The following is a 14,974-nucleotide window of genomic DNA, read 5'->3' as shown; positions in this document are numbered from 1 at the left end:
TCTGTGGTGCCTGTAGGGGGTAAAGACGTAATCGCCACCTATGGAGCGCAAAAGGAACTACAGTAAACAACACAACACTTTGTTAGGTACATCTTCTTGTTCTTGCCTTCAGATCGCTCTTAACCCAAACACTTCAATTCGGCTTTCTGGAAAGTGTTGGAAAATTTGAAGGAGAACATTAATTTGGGACTTTTATTTGTATTTTCATAGGTTTTACAGTTTTTTCTACTGATACAGACATTCCCCGTGGCCATTACCCTGCACGAAAGTAAATAAGTAATAGATTTCTGTCATTTTACACACTCACTACTTACAGTTTAAGCCTAAAGAGTCAGATTTCTTTCATTTGCTACAGCAGCATTTCTTTAACATGTAACGTGTAAAACTGAGACATACAGTTAGGATTGCAGTTCTTTTTCTTATATTAAAATATCTCAGGGATTAAATGTATCACTAAGCTTCAGCTTCCTGTTTTTAGCTGACAGGAGTGGCACCCTCCTTTTGTTGGAGGGTGGCACATTCATCTGCTAGTGTAGACAGACCTACACTCATCTGCTGCTGTAGTTCGTCTTGCACATGCAGAGATGCTCTTCTGCATACCTTGGTTGCAGCAACTGGTTATTTGAGTTACTGTTGCCTTCCTATCATCTCAAAAGAGTTTGGTCATTCTCTTTTTGCCTCACCTTTCTTCCTCATTCTGATGATCAATTTGAATTTCAGCAGGTTGTATTGATCACGACTACATGCCTAAATGCAGTGAGTTGGTGGCATGTGATTGACTAATTAGATATTTGCAATAAGCCGTTGAATAGAATTGAATACAATGCCTTTATTGTCACAATACAGACGTACAATGAGATACAGAGCATCTCCTACTCAGTGCAAACATGTATATAGTGCTGCACAGTTATTGCAACACTATATACATGTGGAAAAAATATATAAAATGTGCAAATATACAATCTGATAAAAATAAATAAATCAGTCAATATGTAAATAAATAGTGTTGTGTATATACAGTTTGGGTTATTGCACAGTGATGGTTTATTTAGGGAAATCCTTGGAATGGGGGGTGAACTGTGTTTATCAGTGCATGTGTGAGTTCAGGGTGGTTATGGCTTTTGGGAAAAAACTGTTCTTGAGTCTGTGGGTCTTTGTGCTATTGCACCTGTAGCGCTTCCCCGAGGAAGCAGGTTGAACAAGTTAAAACCAGGGTGGGAACTGTGTTTGAAGATGTTTGTTGCTCTCTTGAGGCAGTGGGAGGAATAAATGTCCATCAGAGAGGGGAGAAGGCAGCCGATGATCTTCTGTGCTGCCTTGACTACCCTCTGAAGCCTCACTCTATCTGCCTTAGTGCAGGTGTAGGTGTGCCCAATAAAGTGGCTGTTGAGTGTATATTTTTCTACTGCTTCTGCAGCACATTAAACTTCAGTGCTTTGCTGTGACAAAGCAAACATGTTTTATTTATTACTGTTTCTCCGGATTGTTAAGTCTTCTGACTCTTTAAGGATTTAAGTTTAAATCAAACCTTTTAAACTGATGCATCAGAAACGTGTAATTCACAAATATAATACTTTGACATGCAGTTATTATTTATGCATTGGTTCTTTGTAAATTACCACTATAATATGTGTGCTTACGATCCAAAATCCTGCCTCTGAAAACAAAACAGACATATATACAAACTGAAAACGTACAATAAACCCCAAACACACAGTTTTTTCTGTACTAACTCGGGAATTTTTAACCTTTTCAGACAAATACACCTCATGTACACATACATGTGACATTTTCCTGTTAACAGGATAGTTTACTTTGACTGTAAAAGTTTCTTTTTTGTGTGTTTTGACCCACTGTTATGACACACTTCTCTGTCCCGCCAGATTTGAAGTCCCGCGATGTTGATTGGCCGAGATGCCTGTCCATCTCTTCACTTCCGTGGTGACGCATTCCGTACAAATAGGAGGTGAGCGGGTTTTCTGGGAGTCTTTCGCGCGGTTCTACAGCGAGCAGTCCGCGAGTTAGTGCCCAGCGGCTCGCTGTGATCCCGCTAACAGCTTCGACCTGTACCCGGAGAGCTGCTCACACCCCCGCCCCTGAGACAGAGACGCCTGAGCCCGCCAACATGCATGTGATCAAAAGAGGTGAGCGCTGCGACGTTGTAGCAGGCCTCGGTTAGCTTCGTGTGGAGTTACCGGTGATTCTGCCTGCTGTAGGGTTACATCATTTAGCGACAGGCACGTTAACCTGGACTCGTGAGGAGCTGGTTAGTGCTGCACCGTCCCCCTGACGTGGAGGTTAAACGTGTTTAAGTGGTGATGGGGGGTCGGTTGTAGTTTGACAATATGGACTTAGTCTTTGTCTTAAAAGAGGCGCCAAAAGTTTTTATAGCCTCGCAGTGTAACGTCATAAAGACGATCTATAAACCCTTACAACACCTCCTCTTTGAAGGTAGTTTTGACAGTGTGTTCAGAGTTTGATCTGAACTGTAATGTTCAAACCTTACAGTGTGAGAGAGGAAATCCCAATGAGCAGGTCTTGGCGATGATTGGGAGAAAGAACAATCATCAAGAAGAGAAATCGGTTCTTTTCCTGTTAGGAGGGTTCAAGGAGCAGCCATCGACTGGTTGGAGGATGAGGGGAGAAGGAAAAGGAGCAGAGGGAGGAAAAAATAACAACTAAACAAGAGAAGAGTGTAGACAAAGATTAATGACAAAACACAAAGACAAAAGATTAATAGAGATGAAATGCATCGTAGGAAGAAACTTTACTTTTGGGTTGAGCTTCATCTAAAGATATGATTGTCATCTTCATGCCGTTTTGAGCCTCAGTGTAGCCCCTTGTTATCTGAAACAAGCAGGTTTAGTTTGCTGCCTTTTAAATAAACTGTCCTGTGATTGGATGCCCCTCATAAAGGTTTCAACTGCAGGGGGGGTGCTGCACCTAATATTCAGAATCAGAATACTTTATTAATGCCTAAGAAAATGATGTGGGTTACAGTTGCTTCAAGACAGTAACGGACAAGACTATTTAAATAAAACAATATGTTACAGAGTTTACAAATTTAAGAAATACAGCTAATATATACAAGTGGCTCAATTATACATATCAAGAACATTACAGGGGTGGCATATATATGATTGACATTTGACTCTAACCTGTGAACGCTGTCATTTGTTATTGTACTGTAGAGCATGTGCAAAAAGGGTGTAACTATTGCAGTGTTTACAGTGTATTAGATGGAGGAGTTGTACAGGGAGTAGGGCTGTGCGATATGACGAACTATATCGGATGATGATATGAAAACATCTATAGTTTTACATTATACGCTATTATTGCTCTTATTTGTTTCGCAGTGACGCAGAATACACTGTTTATAGCTATTTTTTTCTCTTCTACCACCTATGCAAGAATCACTTGAGAGAGTTTTCAGATGAGAAGCAAAAAAGAGCCATCAGGTGCTCAAAATAAACCTTAGACTTAAACGTTAGAACAGGTTTTCCCTGCAGCACGCCATGTAATAAAGACTCACAAAGAAAGTGGCGGCTGTTACTGTCTGTCTATGCGTGCGATATAACCAAATTCTCATATCCCGATATAAGACACCTACCGTCCGATAATGATATAAATCACAAAAATTTAACATTTCCTGTAAATTCTGTGAATCTCGACTTGCGTAAAGTGTAAAGGGTCAAAACACTCGACTCCAGATACACGACAGCCAGCCGAAAACACTTGACACAGGTTGAGTTGCCTGAGATTCACAGAATTTACAGAAAATACACTATTTTGTGATTATATATTGTTACTGGGATGAGAAGCGTCTTATATTGGGATATGAGTTTTTGGTCATATCTCACAGCCCTGTCAGGGAGATGGCCACGGGCAAGAATCATTTCCTGTGTGGTTCAGTGGTGCTTTTTGGTAATCTCAGTCTCTCACTGAACATGCTCCTGTGACTTGCCAGCACGTCATGGAGTGGGTGGGAGGTATTAGGGATGTAGGTACCTCAGGTACTTTGAGATCACACAAGAGAAGAACGGAAACCTGAGCTCTAAGTATGTTAACGTCATTTTTCACCTTTAAAAACAAACTTGAACCTAAAAATATACGAGCCGTGGTTAATGTTTTAAACTGGATTAAAATCTGTTGCATTCATAAAATCAGTCGCCCTTTTTTTAGAAAAACGCATTTCTCTATTTTTCAGATGGACGCCAAGAGCGCGTCATGTTCGACAAAATCACATCTCGCATCCAGAAGCTTTGCTACGGACTCAACATGGAGTTTGTGGACCCAGCCCAGATCACGATGAAGGTCATCCAGGGTTTGTACAGTGGCGTCACCACTGTGGAGCTCGACACGCTGGCGGCGGAGATCGCTGCCACTCTCACAACCAAGTACCCCGACTACGCCATCCTCGCCGCACGCATCGCCGTCTCTAACCTGCACAAAGAGACGAAGAAGGTGTTCAGCGAAGTCATGGAGGACCTGTACAACTACATCAACCCCCTGAACAAACGCCACTCGTCCATGATTTCGAAAGACACACTCGACATTGTTCTTGCAAACAAAGACCGCCTTAACTCGGCCATAATCTATGACAGAGATTTCTCCTACAACTTCTTTGGCTTCAAGACTCTGGAGCGCTCCTACCTGCTAAAGATCAATGGCAAAGTAGCTGAGCGTCCGCAGCACATGCTCATGAGGGTGGCTGTGGGAATCCATGGGACAGATATCAAAAAAGCCATCGAGACCTACAACCTGCTGTCAGAGAAGTGGTTCACCCACGCCTCCCCGACCCTCTTCAATGCTGGAACCAACAGGCCGCAGCTGTCCAGCTGCTTCCTGCTCGCCATGAAGGATGACAGCATCGAGGGGATCTACGACACGCTGAAGCATTGCGCCCTCATCTCCAAATCAGCCGGAGGGATTGGCGTGGCAGTCAGCTGCATTAGATCCACGGGGAGCTACATCGCCGGCACCAACGGCTGTTCCAACGGGCTCGTCCCAATGTTGAGGGTTTACAACAACACAGCGCGTTATGTTGATCAGGGGGGCAACAAAAGACCCGGCGCCTTCGCCATGTACCTGGAGCCCTGGCACTTCGATGTGTTCGACTTTCTGGAGCTGAAGAAGAACACGGGAAAGGAGGAGCAGCGAGCCAGGGACTTGTTCTACGCCCTGTGGATCCCTGACCTCTTCATGAAGCGGGTGGAGAACAACACAGACTGGTCCCTGATGTGTCCGGCCGACTGCCCCGGGCTGGATGAGTGCTGGGGGGAGGAGTTTGAAGAACTCTACACCAGATATGAGAGGGAGGGGAGGGTGAAGCGTGTGGTGAAGGCTCAGCAGCTATGGTATGCAATCATCGAGTCGCAGACAGAAACCGGGACGCCGTACATGGTCTACAAAGATGCCTGCAACAGGAAGAGCAACCAGCAGAATCTGGGCACCATCAAGTGCAGCAACCTTTGCACGGAAATCGTCGAGTACACTAGCAAGGACGAGGTGGCGGTTTGCAATCTGGCCTCTGTCGCTCTCAACATGTACGTCACCCCTGAGCGGACTTATGACTTTAAAAAATTGGCATCCGTGACCAAAGTAATTGTCAGGAACTTGAACAAGGTTATCGACATCAACTACTACCCGGTGGAAGAAGCCAGGAGGTCGAACATGCGCCACAGGCCGATAGGAATCGGGGTCCAGGGATTGGCTGATGCCTTCATCCTTATGCGTTATCCCTTTGAAAGCCCCGAGGCTCAACTGCTCAACATCCAGATCTTTGAGACAATGTATTATGCCGCTTTGGAAGCGAGCTGCGAGCTGGCCGCCGAGCTCGGCACCTATGAGACGTACGAAGGCTCGCCGGTGAGTAAGGGCATTCTCCAGTACGACATGTGGGAGAAGACGCCAACGGACCTGTGGGACTGGAAGCTGCTGAAGGAGAAGATCGCCAAACATGGCGTGAGGAACAGCCTGCTGCTGTCCCCGATGCCCACGGCCTCCACCGCCCAGATCCTGGGCAACAACGAGTCCATCGAGGCCTACACAAGCAACATCTACACCCGCCGGGTGCTCTCGGGGGAGTTTCAGATCGTCAACCCCCACCTGCTCAAAGACCTGACAGAGAGGGGCATGTGGAATGAGGAGATGAAGAACCAGCTGATCGCTAACAATGGCTCCATCCAGGTAATCATCAGCAGGAAGGAAAACCATTAAAGATGACAGACATCTCTAGGTTCCAGCTTCTTAGGTGTGAACTTCATTCTGTAGACTAAAATACTGATTCCCAAACATTTCCTTTACAGGAAATGATAAAATGCCACTTAACTGCTTTTAAATATATACATTTAAAGCTTCAAGACTCTTGAAAAAAAGCATAATGAAATTAGGCAATACTGCATCTCTTGGCTGTTTTTCATCCTCTTTGATCTTGAATAATTAGTCTTCTAGTTCATCAATTAAAAAATGAATTTCGATTAGGTGCCACAAAGTAAATCAATAAACAGTCAAATATTTAGAGGATCCAAAGCAATCTGTGAAAACACGAAGAAGGAAATCCGTCATCTCAGTCTAACATTCTGAAATGGTCCAATTATTTTAACTATTTCGTTTCCACAGCAAATTGTTTAAAGCTCGGTTCTTCCTGTTAAAGGGGAGTTTTTCCTCCCCACTGTCACGCAGTGCTTGCTAGGTCATCTGTTGGTGTTTTCTCTCATTTGTTGCCGTGACATGAGTGTTGTTGTGATTTGGTGCTACTTAAATAAAATTGAATGGAAAATAGTTTTAAGCATCACATTGGCCCAAAGTTCTGGTCTATGTGTCCCAAATACCATCAGCTGAGAAGTTTAAGATGTTTTAAGCTCAGGTGTTTTTTTTTTTTCTTGTTTTTACTCCTTTGTGTTTGGACCTGAAACTTTAGTTTTAATTATTTATATTTTTTGTAAATTTTGACAGAACATCAGTGAGATCCCAGATGATCTGAAGCAGCTCTACAAAACCGTATGGGAGATCTCACAGAAAACTGTAGTCAAGATGGCCGCCGACCGTGGGGCCTACATCGACCAGAGCCAGTCCCTGAACATCCACATAGCAGAGCCGAACTACGGCAAGCTGACCAGCATGCACTTCTACGGCTGGAAGCAGGTGAGTGTCGAGCTGCACGAGGAGGAGTGAAACCTCACTGTGAAGACATGTTGGGGTTTAAAATAACTCCGTCTTCCTCCCACCGCAGGGTCTGAAGACTGGGATGTACTACCTGAGGACCAAGCCTGCCGCCAACCCCATCCAGTTCACCCTGAACAAGGAGAAGCTGAAGGAGGCACAGCCGGCCACGTCCTCGGAGCAGGAGATCAAAGAGCGCAACACGGCGGCCATGGTGTGCTCTCTGGAGAACAAGGACGAGTGCCTGATGTGTGGCTCGTAAACGTTTCCGGCCTGCTGAAGCCCTGGATCTTCTTCCTTGACTTAAAGCTTCTTCCACTACAGTTCAGAGTTATAAAATAAACTTCCTGTAAAATACATTTGAGACTTTTCTAACAAAACTTAGTTTTGAATAAAGACAGCAAATTATTTTTTTTTCAAATGTACTGTTAATGCAGCAAAAATCTGCTTCAAGTTTAAGTGAAAAACATTTTCTTTACATACACAGAATTAATTTACTAACTTCTCATAACTCCTCCTCACAACCCTGCAGTCGTTTTCTAAAATCTGAAACTAAAAGGTTATTTTTGAACCGCAAGTCAAAAACTCAAAGACCAGAAACCAGCAAATGTTTTGACTTATTTTTAATATATTTTTTTTTATAAAACAATGAAAACATAATTTACACTTTTAAAATGTACACGTTATTACAACCCAAAGAAAACCAAACCCTTGCTTCAGTTATTCCTGCTGAATGCAGGAAACATCGATGGAAAGAGGAACAATGAGGCTTGAGGAGAAAGGAAAGGAAGGAGGAATTGGAGAAAACACAGTACCCTCTCATCTTCACTATTGTCTGCAACAGTGGCCAACATGTCAAAAATAAATTATAAAAATATTAACAACAACAAAAAGGAAATAACTAGTCGCACAATATTACCAGTAATAATGCATTATTGGATTTGTTCAATAGGGGTCCTTGTGTATGCTTTAAATAGCTTAAAATTATACATAACAAGATTTATATATATGTAAAAAACAAACAAACAAAAAACAACCTTGCCCCTTTTACATCAGCAAACTAAAGATTAAGACTTGAAGACACTAAAATCACAGCTACACCTGCAGAGCTGTGTGGATGGAGGACAGGAACAGGAACCCGACTGAAGCTGCTTAAAGACAAAAAATGACAAAGGAAAAACTGGGATGACAACAACCCAGAGAAGGAGGCGGTGGGTTTAAAGCGGGTGCTGCAGAGAGAGAGGTGGGGGGTGGGGTGAAGAAGGCGTTAGTTATCCTCCGGGGTCAGTGACAAAAAAAGGTTTTTTTTTGGCTCTTCCAGCAATTTGAAACATCCTGCTGCCCAAAAACATTTAAAGGGACAACGGTGCAGACAGCAGGGTTACGTCTGTCATCATCAACCCCCCCTCCCCCCAACGGTCGAGTGTCGTTAACAGCATCCTGAGGAACCTGAGTGGAAACTTTAAACAGATCCAGTTAAAGAGTAACCTCCTGTTTTATCAGAGAGATGAGAGTGCAGTACAGTTTTAGAGGGGCGGAGGGGCGAGAGGGTTGGGGTGTGCTGTCTATTCACTGCCAGCATTCCAAAATATGTTTCTGTATGAAAAATACAGTACACAGTATCATTGAGAGCACTGTCGCAGTATAAAACAAGAAAAGTCCTCTTAAACAAGCACATCTGTCCTGATGTGACAGACTTTCAGGTACAGTACATGTTTCCTGTGAGCGCGCTCAGCCAGAGACGGAGCTTCACTGGATCACAAATACATGAAGACTTGAGAACACTTTGAGAAAATACACTTATTTACTTTCTTGGTGAGGCTGTTGCACATGCTTTATGCACTCCAGTTCAGTTTGTGACGTCTTAAAACACAAAAACAACAACCGGGTCGCTCTGCTGCCTGACACACGAAATTATAAACAACACAAGGTTTGTTAAAGGACGTCGGTTAGAGGTTACAGCGACGTGATGGAAGCAATTTGATTTCACAAAAGCAAAAATAACATGATGTGTGTGAGCCATCGAATCACCTCATAACTACCAGCTCTTCTGAGAGCTGCCAGGAGCGAGAAGTTGGCTGATTTTTAAACATTTTTCCAATTTTACAGTAATCCAGCTACAGCAGTTGGTACGTCCAATAAAAAAAGGTAAAAAAGAAAGTTTATTCGCCATATTTTATTCCCCAAAACGTAAACAATAATATGGTCAAAACTGGGCTCATGTGGGGCTACGCCAACCACATTACTTCAGAATAAGCTCTTCACCAGAAAGCAGGTAAGTGTAACTCTCAAAATTCTGCAACTAAAACCAAACAAAGGACCCGCTTAAGGTTAAAGCAACCATCAGTTCATTCAGGTCTGAGATGATCGGGCACTGCTGAGGACGCTGCTCTGTGTGGGAGATATGACGCCGCCGCGCTGGCGAGCTCTGCGACCGTTTGTTCTCGGCACACTGATGGCTTGATTCACATCCGTGGGCCGCCGCGGGTCACCCGTGTAAACGGAGGGCAGGAAAACGAGGCCCACAGGGTTCAGATTACAGTAAACAGGTTTGTTCATCACTCCGCTGTCCACACACACACGAGGAATAAAATACATCCCCAGCACAAACAATGCTGTGCTGCAATGCTTCTCACTTTTGTACCATCAGTCTCACACACACACAAACACACACACACACACCTTTAGTACGTCTCTTATACAATATCAGTACATTGTCGATAATATTGATATATGAGAATTGTACCACACAGGCATCTATCTACAGTACCACGTCTGTAGAGCTTCCTCTCTTCTAGTGCATTCTGGGAGATGCAGTCTTATTTATTTATTTATTTTGGCTGATTGGCTGCAGGAACAGTATTAGGCCTCTCCAGGTGATGTAGTGTTCTCTAAAACAGTCAGGATCTCCACTCCTGCTCGCTTCTCCGGCATAGTAGCAGATGTATTTACACCATGTGACAAATATCCAGACATCAGTTAGAAAAATAAACAGGCTCAGAGCAGGGAGCGTGTAGAAAGTGAGGTTCTCTACTGGAAGGGTTTAAAAAAATCCAGATCTTCTTTTTCTCTCTGGTTTAAGGCAGCCCAGTGGAAGCTGAGTGTGACATCTGCCGCCCCTGTGAGTGCAAGGAATCATGGGAACTGAAAGCCCCTCCCTCTGGCCTGAACCTCACTCTCTTCCTTGGCTGTCGGTCACTCCCTCTGTGAATCGGCTAAGGAGTGAGCCTCGTGGTCGCTGCCCGGCTTGTTGAGATTGGTCAGAAGCACGCTGAACTTGCGCAGCTGCTCGCTGGCGGTCTGGCTCTCCACCTGCAGCCGCTGGTTGTTCTCTCTCAGGTTGGCCATCTCAGCGAGTAAGACGACCTTATCTTGCTTCTCCTGTAATAGAGAGGAGGAGAAATAAAGGCAATGTTCAGTTATCAAAGGCCAAATAACATCTGCATGGAGCCACAAATACATGTGAGCCTCATAATGAAGGTGATGCAGCTTTTAAACATAAATCAACATCAACAACACATGTAAATAAAGTCTTTAAGAAGACATGACTCCACAGTCACTTATTATCGATTATTTGGTACTTTAACCTGAGAGGGTTCCTGCTTTAGAGAGATAAACAAAAGGCTCTCACTTTCTCCAGGTCATTGTTCAGCTGCTTCAGCATCACTTCCAGGTGGTAGAGCCGACCGGACAGATCGTTGGGCACCTCATCGCTGTAACACACACAAACACACCTGGCATTCGTTACCGTGGATCCAGTGATTACACACACAAAACGCTGTGATGTCCACGCCGCAGGTAAACAGACTGGTTTTATTATGAGGATCCGAAAGCTCTTCATCTTCAGTAAAACCCTTTTTTTTTTTTTTTTTAAATAAAAGTGTGCTGCTCACGGGAAGGACAAACAGCCTCCCTGGTGCCACAGAGTTAACAAACTTTTAATTCTGGTGAAAACGCTCAAAAGGAGATGCTGATAAACTACCACCAGGTGGCAGTAGTGACTTATGAAAACCTGAATATTTACAGCACTCTCTGCTTCTTTATAACATGTTCTTCTGGATCTCTGTAACAGAGGGGCTGACCTACCTGCTGAGTGTGGGCGTGGTCCGTGGCGTCTGAGGAGTCTGAAACTGGACTGGACTAGCGGCCGGTCTCGTGTCTGGACCTCCGAGCTGCGGGTCCGTTAGCGAGAACAGGGAACCCGCTCTTTGTGCTGCAAAATAAACACATGATCATGCTTTTAAAAAGCCTTTTCCACATAAAGCATGTCCCCAAAAAGAAAAGGAGTTCTCTAAAAACCTTTCCTAGGGAAAAGGTTTTTAAAGGTAAAAAGCAACCAAATCCCAGCAGCCACATAAAACGATCCTCTGGGTGCAAAAAAATATATATATATACGAGTCTAAGCACCGAGGCACCACTGAATGATTAAGAGTCCAAAATTTTTTCCAGGTCCAATAAAACAATCGGTGTGGCTGCTCTGCCAGATGTTACAATAAAGTTAAACATCTGTGAAAAAACAGGGTTTATGGGGTTTAGTGGAGTGAAGTTAGCAGTAGCTTAGCGAGTGATAAGGAAGTTTTTTTGTTGTTGTTTTTTTAAAGCACTACTTCAGCTTTGCATGTAAAGAAAAGCAGAAAACATAACAGTTAACATAGAAAGCTGTGCTGCTACAAACACATCAGCACTGAGAGGACGTAGACTGCTCAGGGTTCCTAACAGCCAGACGAATGTTCAAAGATCTGACATGACTCCATCCTCAACACGAGTGAGGTCGGGGTCGATATTTCTGGGAGACTCTTGTAGAGATGGTGGTTACCTCATCACTCACAAACCAGGTTATGTTACATTTAATACCGAAATATCCATCCTCACCTTCGTACGCCTTAGCAGCGTTGACCAGGCTGGACCACTCGAGTCCGCTGGCTGTGTCAGGGAGGGGCATCATGCCGGGGTCGAGCCTCCTCAGAGGGGGGAGCTTGTCTCTCACTTCGGTCAGAGAGAGCTCGGATGCAGAGAGCGGCACTGTGGGGCGGCAGAGTCGTGATTAATGATCTGAACACAATCACAGCAGGTTTGCTTTAGTCGCTGCAAGCCACTGGGAGGAGAATCGAGGCACTCACCCTTCTTGCTCTGCATGTGGTTGGAGTGGTTGGAGGAGCCGGCGTGTTTGCGTGTGGGCAGCGTGCAGGTGAACAGCACGTCGCTGGGAGCTGTCTGGTTCTCAGAGCTGGCGAATCCGGCGTCCCTGCGCCCGCTGCACAGCGACTCGTCGGAAAAGGTGCGTTGCAGGGTGCGTCTGGGAGACTGCAGGGAGAAAGGTCAGAGGTCAGAACTGTGTGCTCATGAGAGGAAAACGGATATCATCCACCAGCACGATGCTCACAGGGTCTCTCTGCGGCGTCTCCCCCGGGTTGTCCATGATGATCAGTTTCTTCAGATCGTCCTCGATGCTGCTCTTGTACGTCCGTCGTGGCGAGCGCAGGTCCCTCAGTGACGCTCGCAGGCGAGGTTGTCCAAACACGTTCTTTGAATTTGTGTCCACCTGCCTGGAGACACAAGATATGAGAACAAAACATACAGTCTTCCTTTATTGAAGACTGCTTCCTGCCTCTTTCCACGGTAAGAAACTATGTTCCACTTTATTCTACCTACAGTATCCTCCAGTGTTTGTTGGTCTACTGCCACTCACAGGAGAGTCAGAACTCTTTGGATGGTTTCGAGTAAAAACAAACACATGTTGAAGGATTTCACTTTGTTTAGCGATCACGCGCTCCCCGGGTGGATTGATATACGGACTTGGAAAGCTGTTCCGATAACTTTGTTTTGTGGATGTGATTTTAAGTAACAAAGTGAAAACAAGGCAGATGTTACAAAGGACAAGACCACTGTGCGGGCCCAAGTTTGACTCCACGGATAAAGACACAAAAAGTCAAATGCCTTCTATTTCATTGATCAGCGCTTTAAAAATACGAAATTTTAAAACATAATTTGCACTGTTAATCACACATTTATATCCACCATCCTTTTGAGTACGAGGTCATTTATATGATTATTTTGGTATAAATGGAGGTGCCTAAAAATAATTTCTATCCCGGAAGAAGAACCAAGCATCAGAGCAGATCCACTGAGGCTGTCGCTCTTACTTCTTGCTGTTGCTGCTGTCGGAGCTCGATGCTGTAGTCGAGTTTGAAGGAGAGGCGTTGGAGTCTTCTGCATGCCAACCGCTTGGTGTGCTCTTGCCATATGATGACTTGGGGGCGGAGCTGGACAGAGGGGTGGAGCTTAGCTGAGCTGAAGTGGGTGTTGCGGTAGAAGCTCGGACAGGCCGTGGTTTCTCCACTGGAGTTTTGTAACCCTGCGGTGTGTAGGCCCTGAGGTTACAGAAAATAAAAGAAACAATATACAACTGCTTCACCAGGACAGAAAGACCCCAGAAGAGAAATACATCTGAATCTTCTATTAACACTGAGGATGATCGCCATCTATTAGATCCAATAAAGTGACAGAACATGGATGTCATGTTGTTTTCCGCGCTTCTTTAATATTTTAGTGGAAAAGTTTTTCCGAGGACAGGAAACATGTTTGTTGTTTGAATGAGGACAAACATTTAAAAATCATTTGTATTTTGACTGCATCAATTGAACTGAAACACATCCTGTGCTCAGACAGGGGTGATATTTTTTTATGAAATAGTAAAATGTGTCAGTTTAAATATCAGATGTTTTCTACGCTCTAATGTGAATACAGTATGGGTTTATGAGATTTGCAAATCATTGAATTCTTTTTTTTTATCCACATGTTCTGGCTTTTTAGGACTTGGGGTTACGTGTCTCGATCATCATGTGACACATCGCATGCACAGAGTACAGAATAAGAGCTGCTGGGACTCAGAGTTTCAGCACAGATTGCTTTAATCCAGCACAGAGTGACCGAAGCGGGTGGAGGTTTGTGTGCTGAATCCCTGCGTGGATTTATATCGCTGCCCTGACAGTTATAAAACCACGAGAGCAAGAGATCACATGATGATCTTTATGTTTGACAAGGATTAGACGGCCATAATCCTACTTTTTCTCTACATTTAGTTTAGTATTGAACATTTTCAGTCATGTGATGATGCTACATAAACTAAAGACTGATAAAAACACTCTAAAGTGATTAATAAGCACATGAATCTGAGCCTAAAATTGTAACATTCACTCTATTCACTGTCCATGGGGCCTGGCATTCTTACAGGACAACGTTGCTACGAGTTTCATAATAGGATCAGCAGGCGATGCATCTCATCAGGAGTTTGTCACTTACCTTGGCTTGAAAGCATCCATTTTATCAGCGCTGGAGCCAGGAGGAGGGAACGTCCTCGTCCTGTACCCTTTGTTCTGATTGGCCGCAGCTGGTATAATGGGCGAAGACTCTCGTCTCTTAGCCTCCCCCCCGCTCCTTCCCACCGACAGCTCCGGGATGCCACTGTAGGTCGCAGAGCTGTGCATGGCCTTGTGGGACTGGCTGTTGGACATGTTACTGTGGCGACCGTTTCCGTAGTGGGTCGAGGCGTCGATGCCGCTATCGTTGGACCCGCCCTTGTTAAGGAGGTCGGGGTCAGGATCGGCCGGCTCACCGAGGCAACCCACGCCTCCTCGCTCTCCAGGTGCGCCTCCGTCGAACCAGCGCTCGTCGCTGTGGCTGCTCGAGGCGTTACTGGACAGGGTGTTGCTGCTGGAGTGGCTGGAGTACTGAGTCTCACCCTGCGGAGGACACAGAGTCAGAGGAGCTCAGCGAAAAGGCGAAAGGTGGAAAGAAGAAAGATGCAGTG

General features: G+C 44.8%; 2 protein-coding genes across 2 annotated transcripts in view; one reads left to right on the top strand and one right to left on the bottom strand.

The window, feature by feature from the left end:
- Positions 1 to 1,942: 1,942 nt before the first annotated feature.
- Positions 1,943 to 7,523, top strand: LOC102787082 (ribonucleoside-diphosphate reductase large subunit). Its single transcript, XM_006795347.3, has 4 exons — positions 1,943 to 2,144; positions 4,208 to 6,189; positions 6,958 to 7,146; positions 7,235 to 7,523. Exons 1-4 carry the CDS (start codon positions 2,126 to 2,128, stop codon positions 7,424 to 7,426), a joined length of 2,382 nt encoding a protein of 793 aa, XP_006795410.2. The 5' UTR covers positions 1,943 to 2,125; the 3' UTR covers positions 7,427 to 7,523.
- Positions 7,524 to 7,770: 247 nt separating this feature from the next.
- sipa1l3 (signal-induced proliferation-associated 1 like 3) overlaps positions 7,771 to 14,974 on the bottom strand; it is an 83,066-nt gene continuing 75,862 nt past the window's right edge. Inside the window, exons 17-24 of the mRNA XM_087851009.1 lie at positions 14,467 to 14,906; positions 13,308 to 13,535; positions 12,548 to 12,710; positions 12,285 to 12,468; positions 12,037 to 12,186; positions 11,251 to 11,377; positions 10,796 to 10,877; positions 7,771 to 10,545 (exon numbers count right to left, since the gene is read on the bottom strand). Of these exons, the coding sequence (XP_087707135.1) occupies positions 10,360 to 10,545; positions 10,796 to 10,877; positions 11,251 to 11,377; positions 12,037 to 12,186; positions 12,285 to 12,468; positions 12,548 to 12,710; positions 13,308 to 13,535; positions 14,467 to 14,906 (1,560 nt within the window). The 3' untranslated portion in view covers positions 7,771 to 10,359. The remainder of the gene's footprint in view (positions 10,546 to 10,795; positions 10,878 to 11,250; positions 11,378 to 12,036; positions 12,187 to 12,284; positions 12,469 to 12,547; positions 12,711 to 13,307; positions 13,536 to 14,466; positions 14,907 to 14,974) is intronic.

Source organism: Neolamprologus brichardi, chromosome 14, assembly GCF_056152115.1.
Source record: "Neolamprologus brichardi isolate AB-2024 chromosome 14, ASM5615211v1, whole genome shotgun sequence".
Taxonomy (NCBI): Eukaryota; Metazoa; Chordata; class Actinopteri; order Cichliformes; family Cichlidae; genus Neolamprologus; species Neolamprologus brichardi.
The sequence above is the reverse complement of the archived record's forward strand: the minus strand, read 5'-3'. Positions and strand labels throughout refer to the sequence as shown.

Bases quoted from the DNA above. Each gene is read 5' to 3' on its own strand.
- LOC102787082 (XM_006795347.3), top strand. The intron at 6,190-6,957 runs GTAATCATCAGC...AAATTTTGACAG, and splicing joins CTAACAATGGCTCCATCCAG to AACATCAGTGAGATCCCAGA. The intron at 7,147-7,234 runs GTGAGTGTCGAG...CTCCCACCGCAG, and splicing joins ACTTCTACGGCTGGAAGCAG to GGTCTGAAGACTGGGATGTA.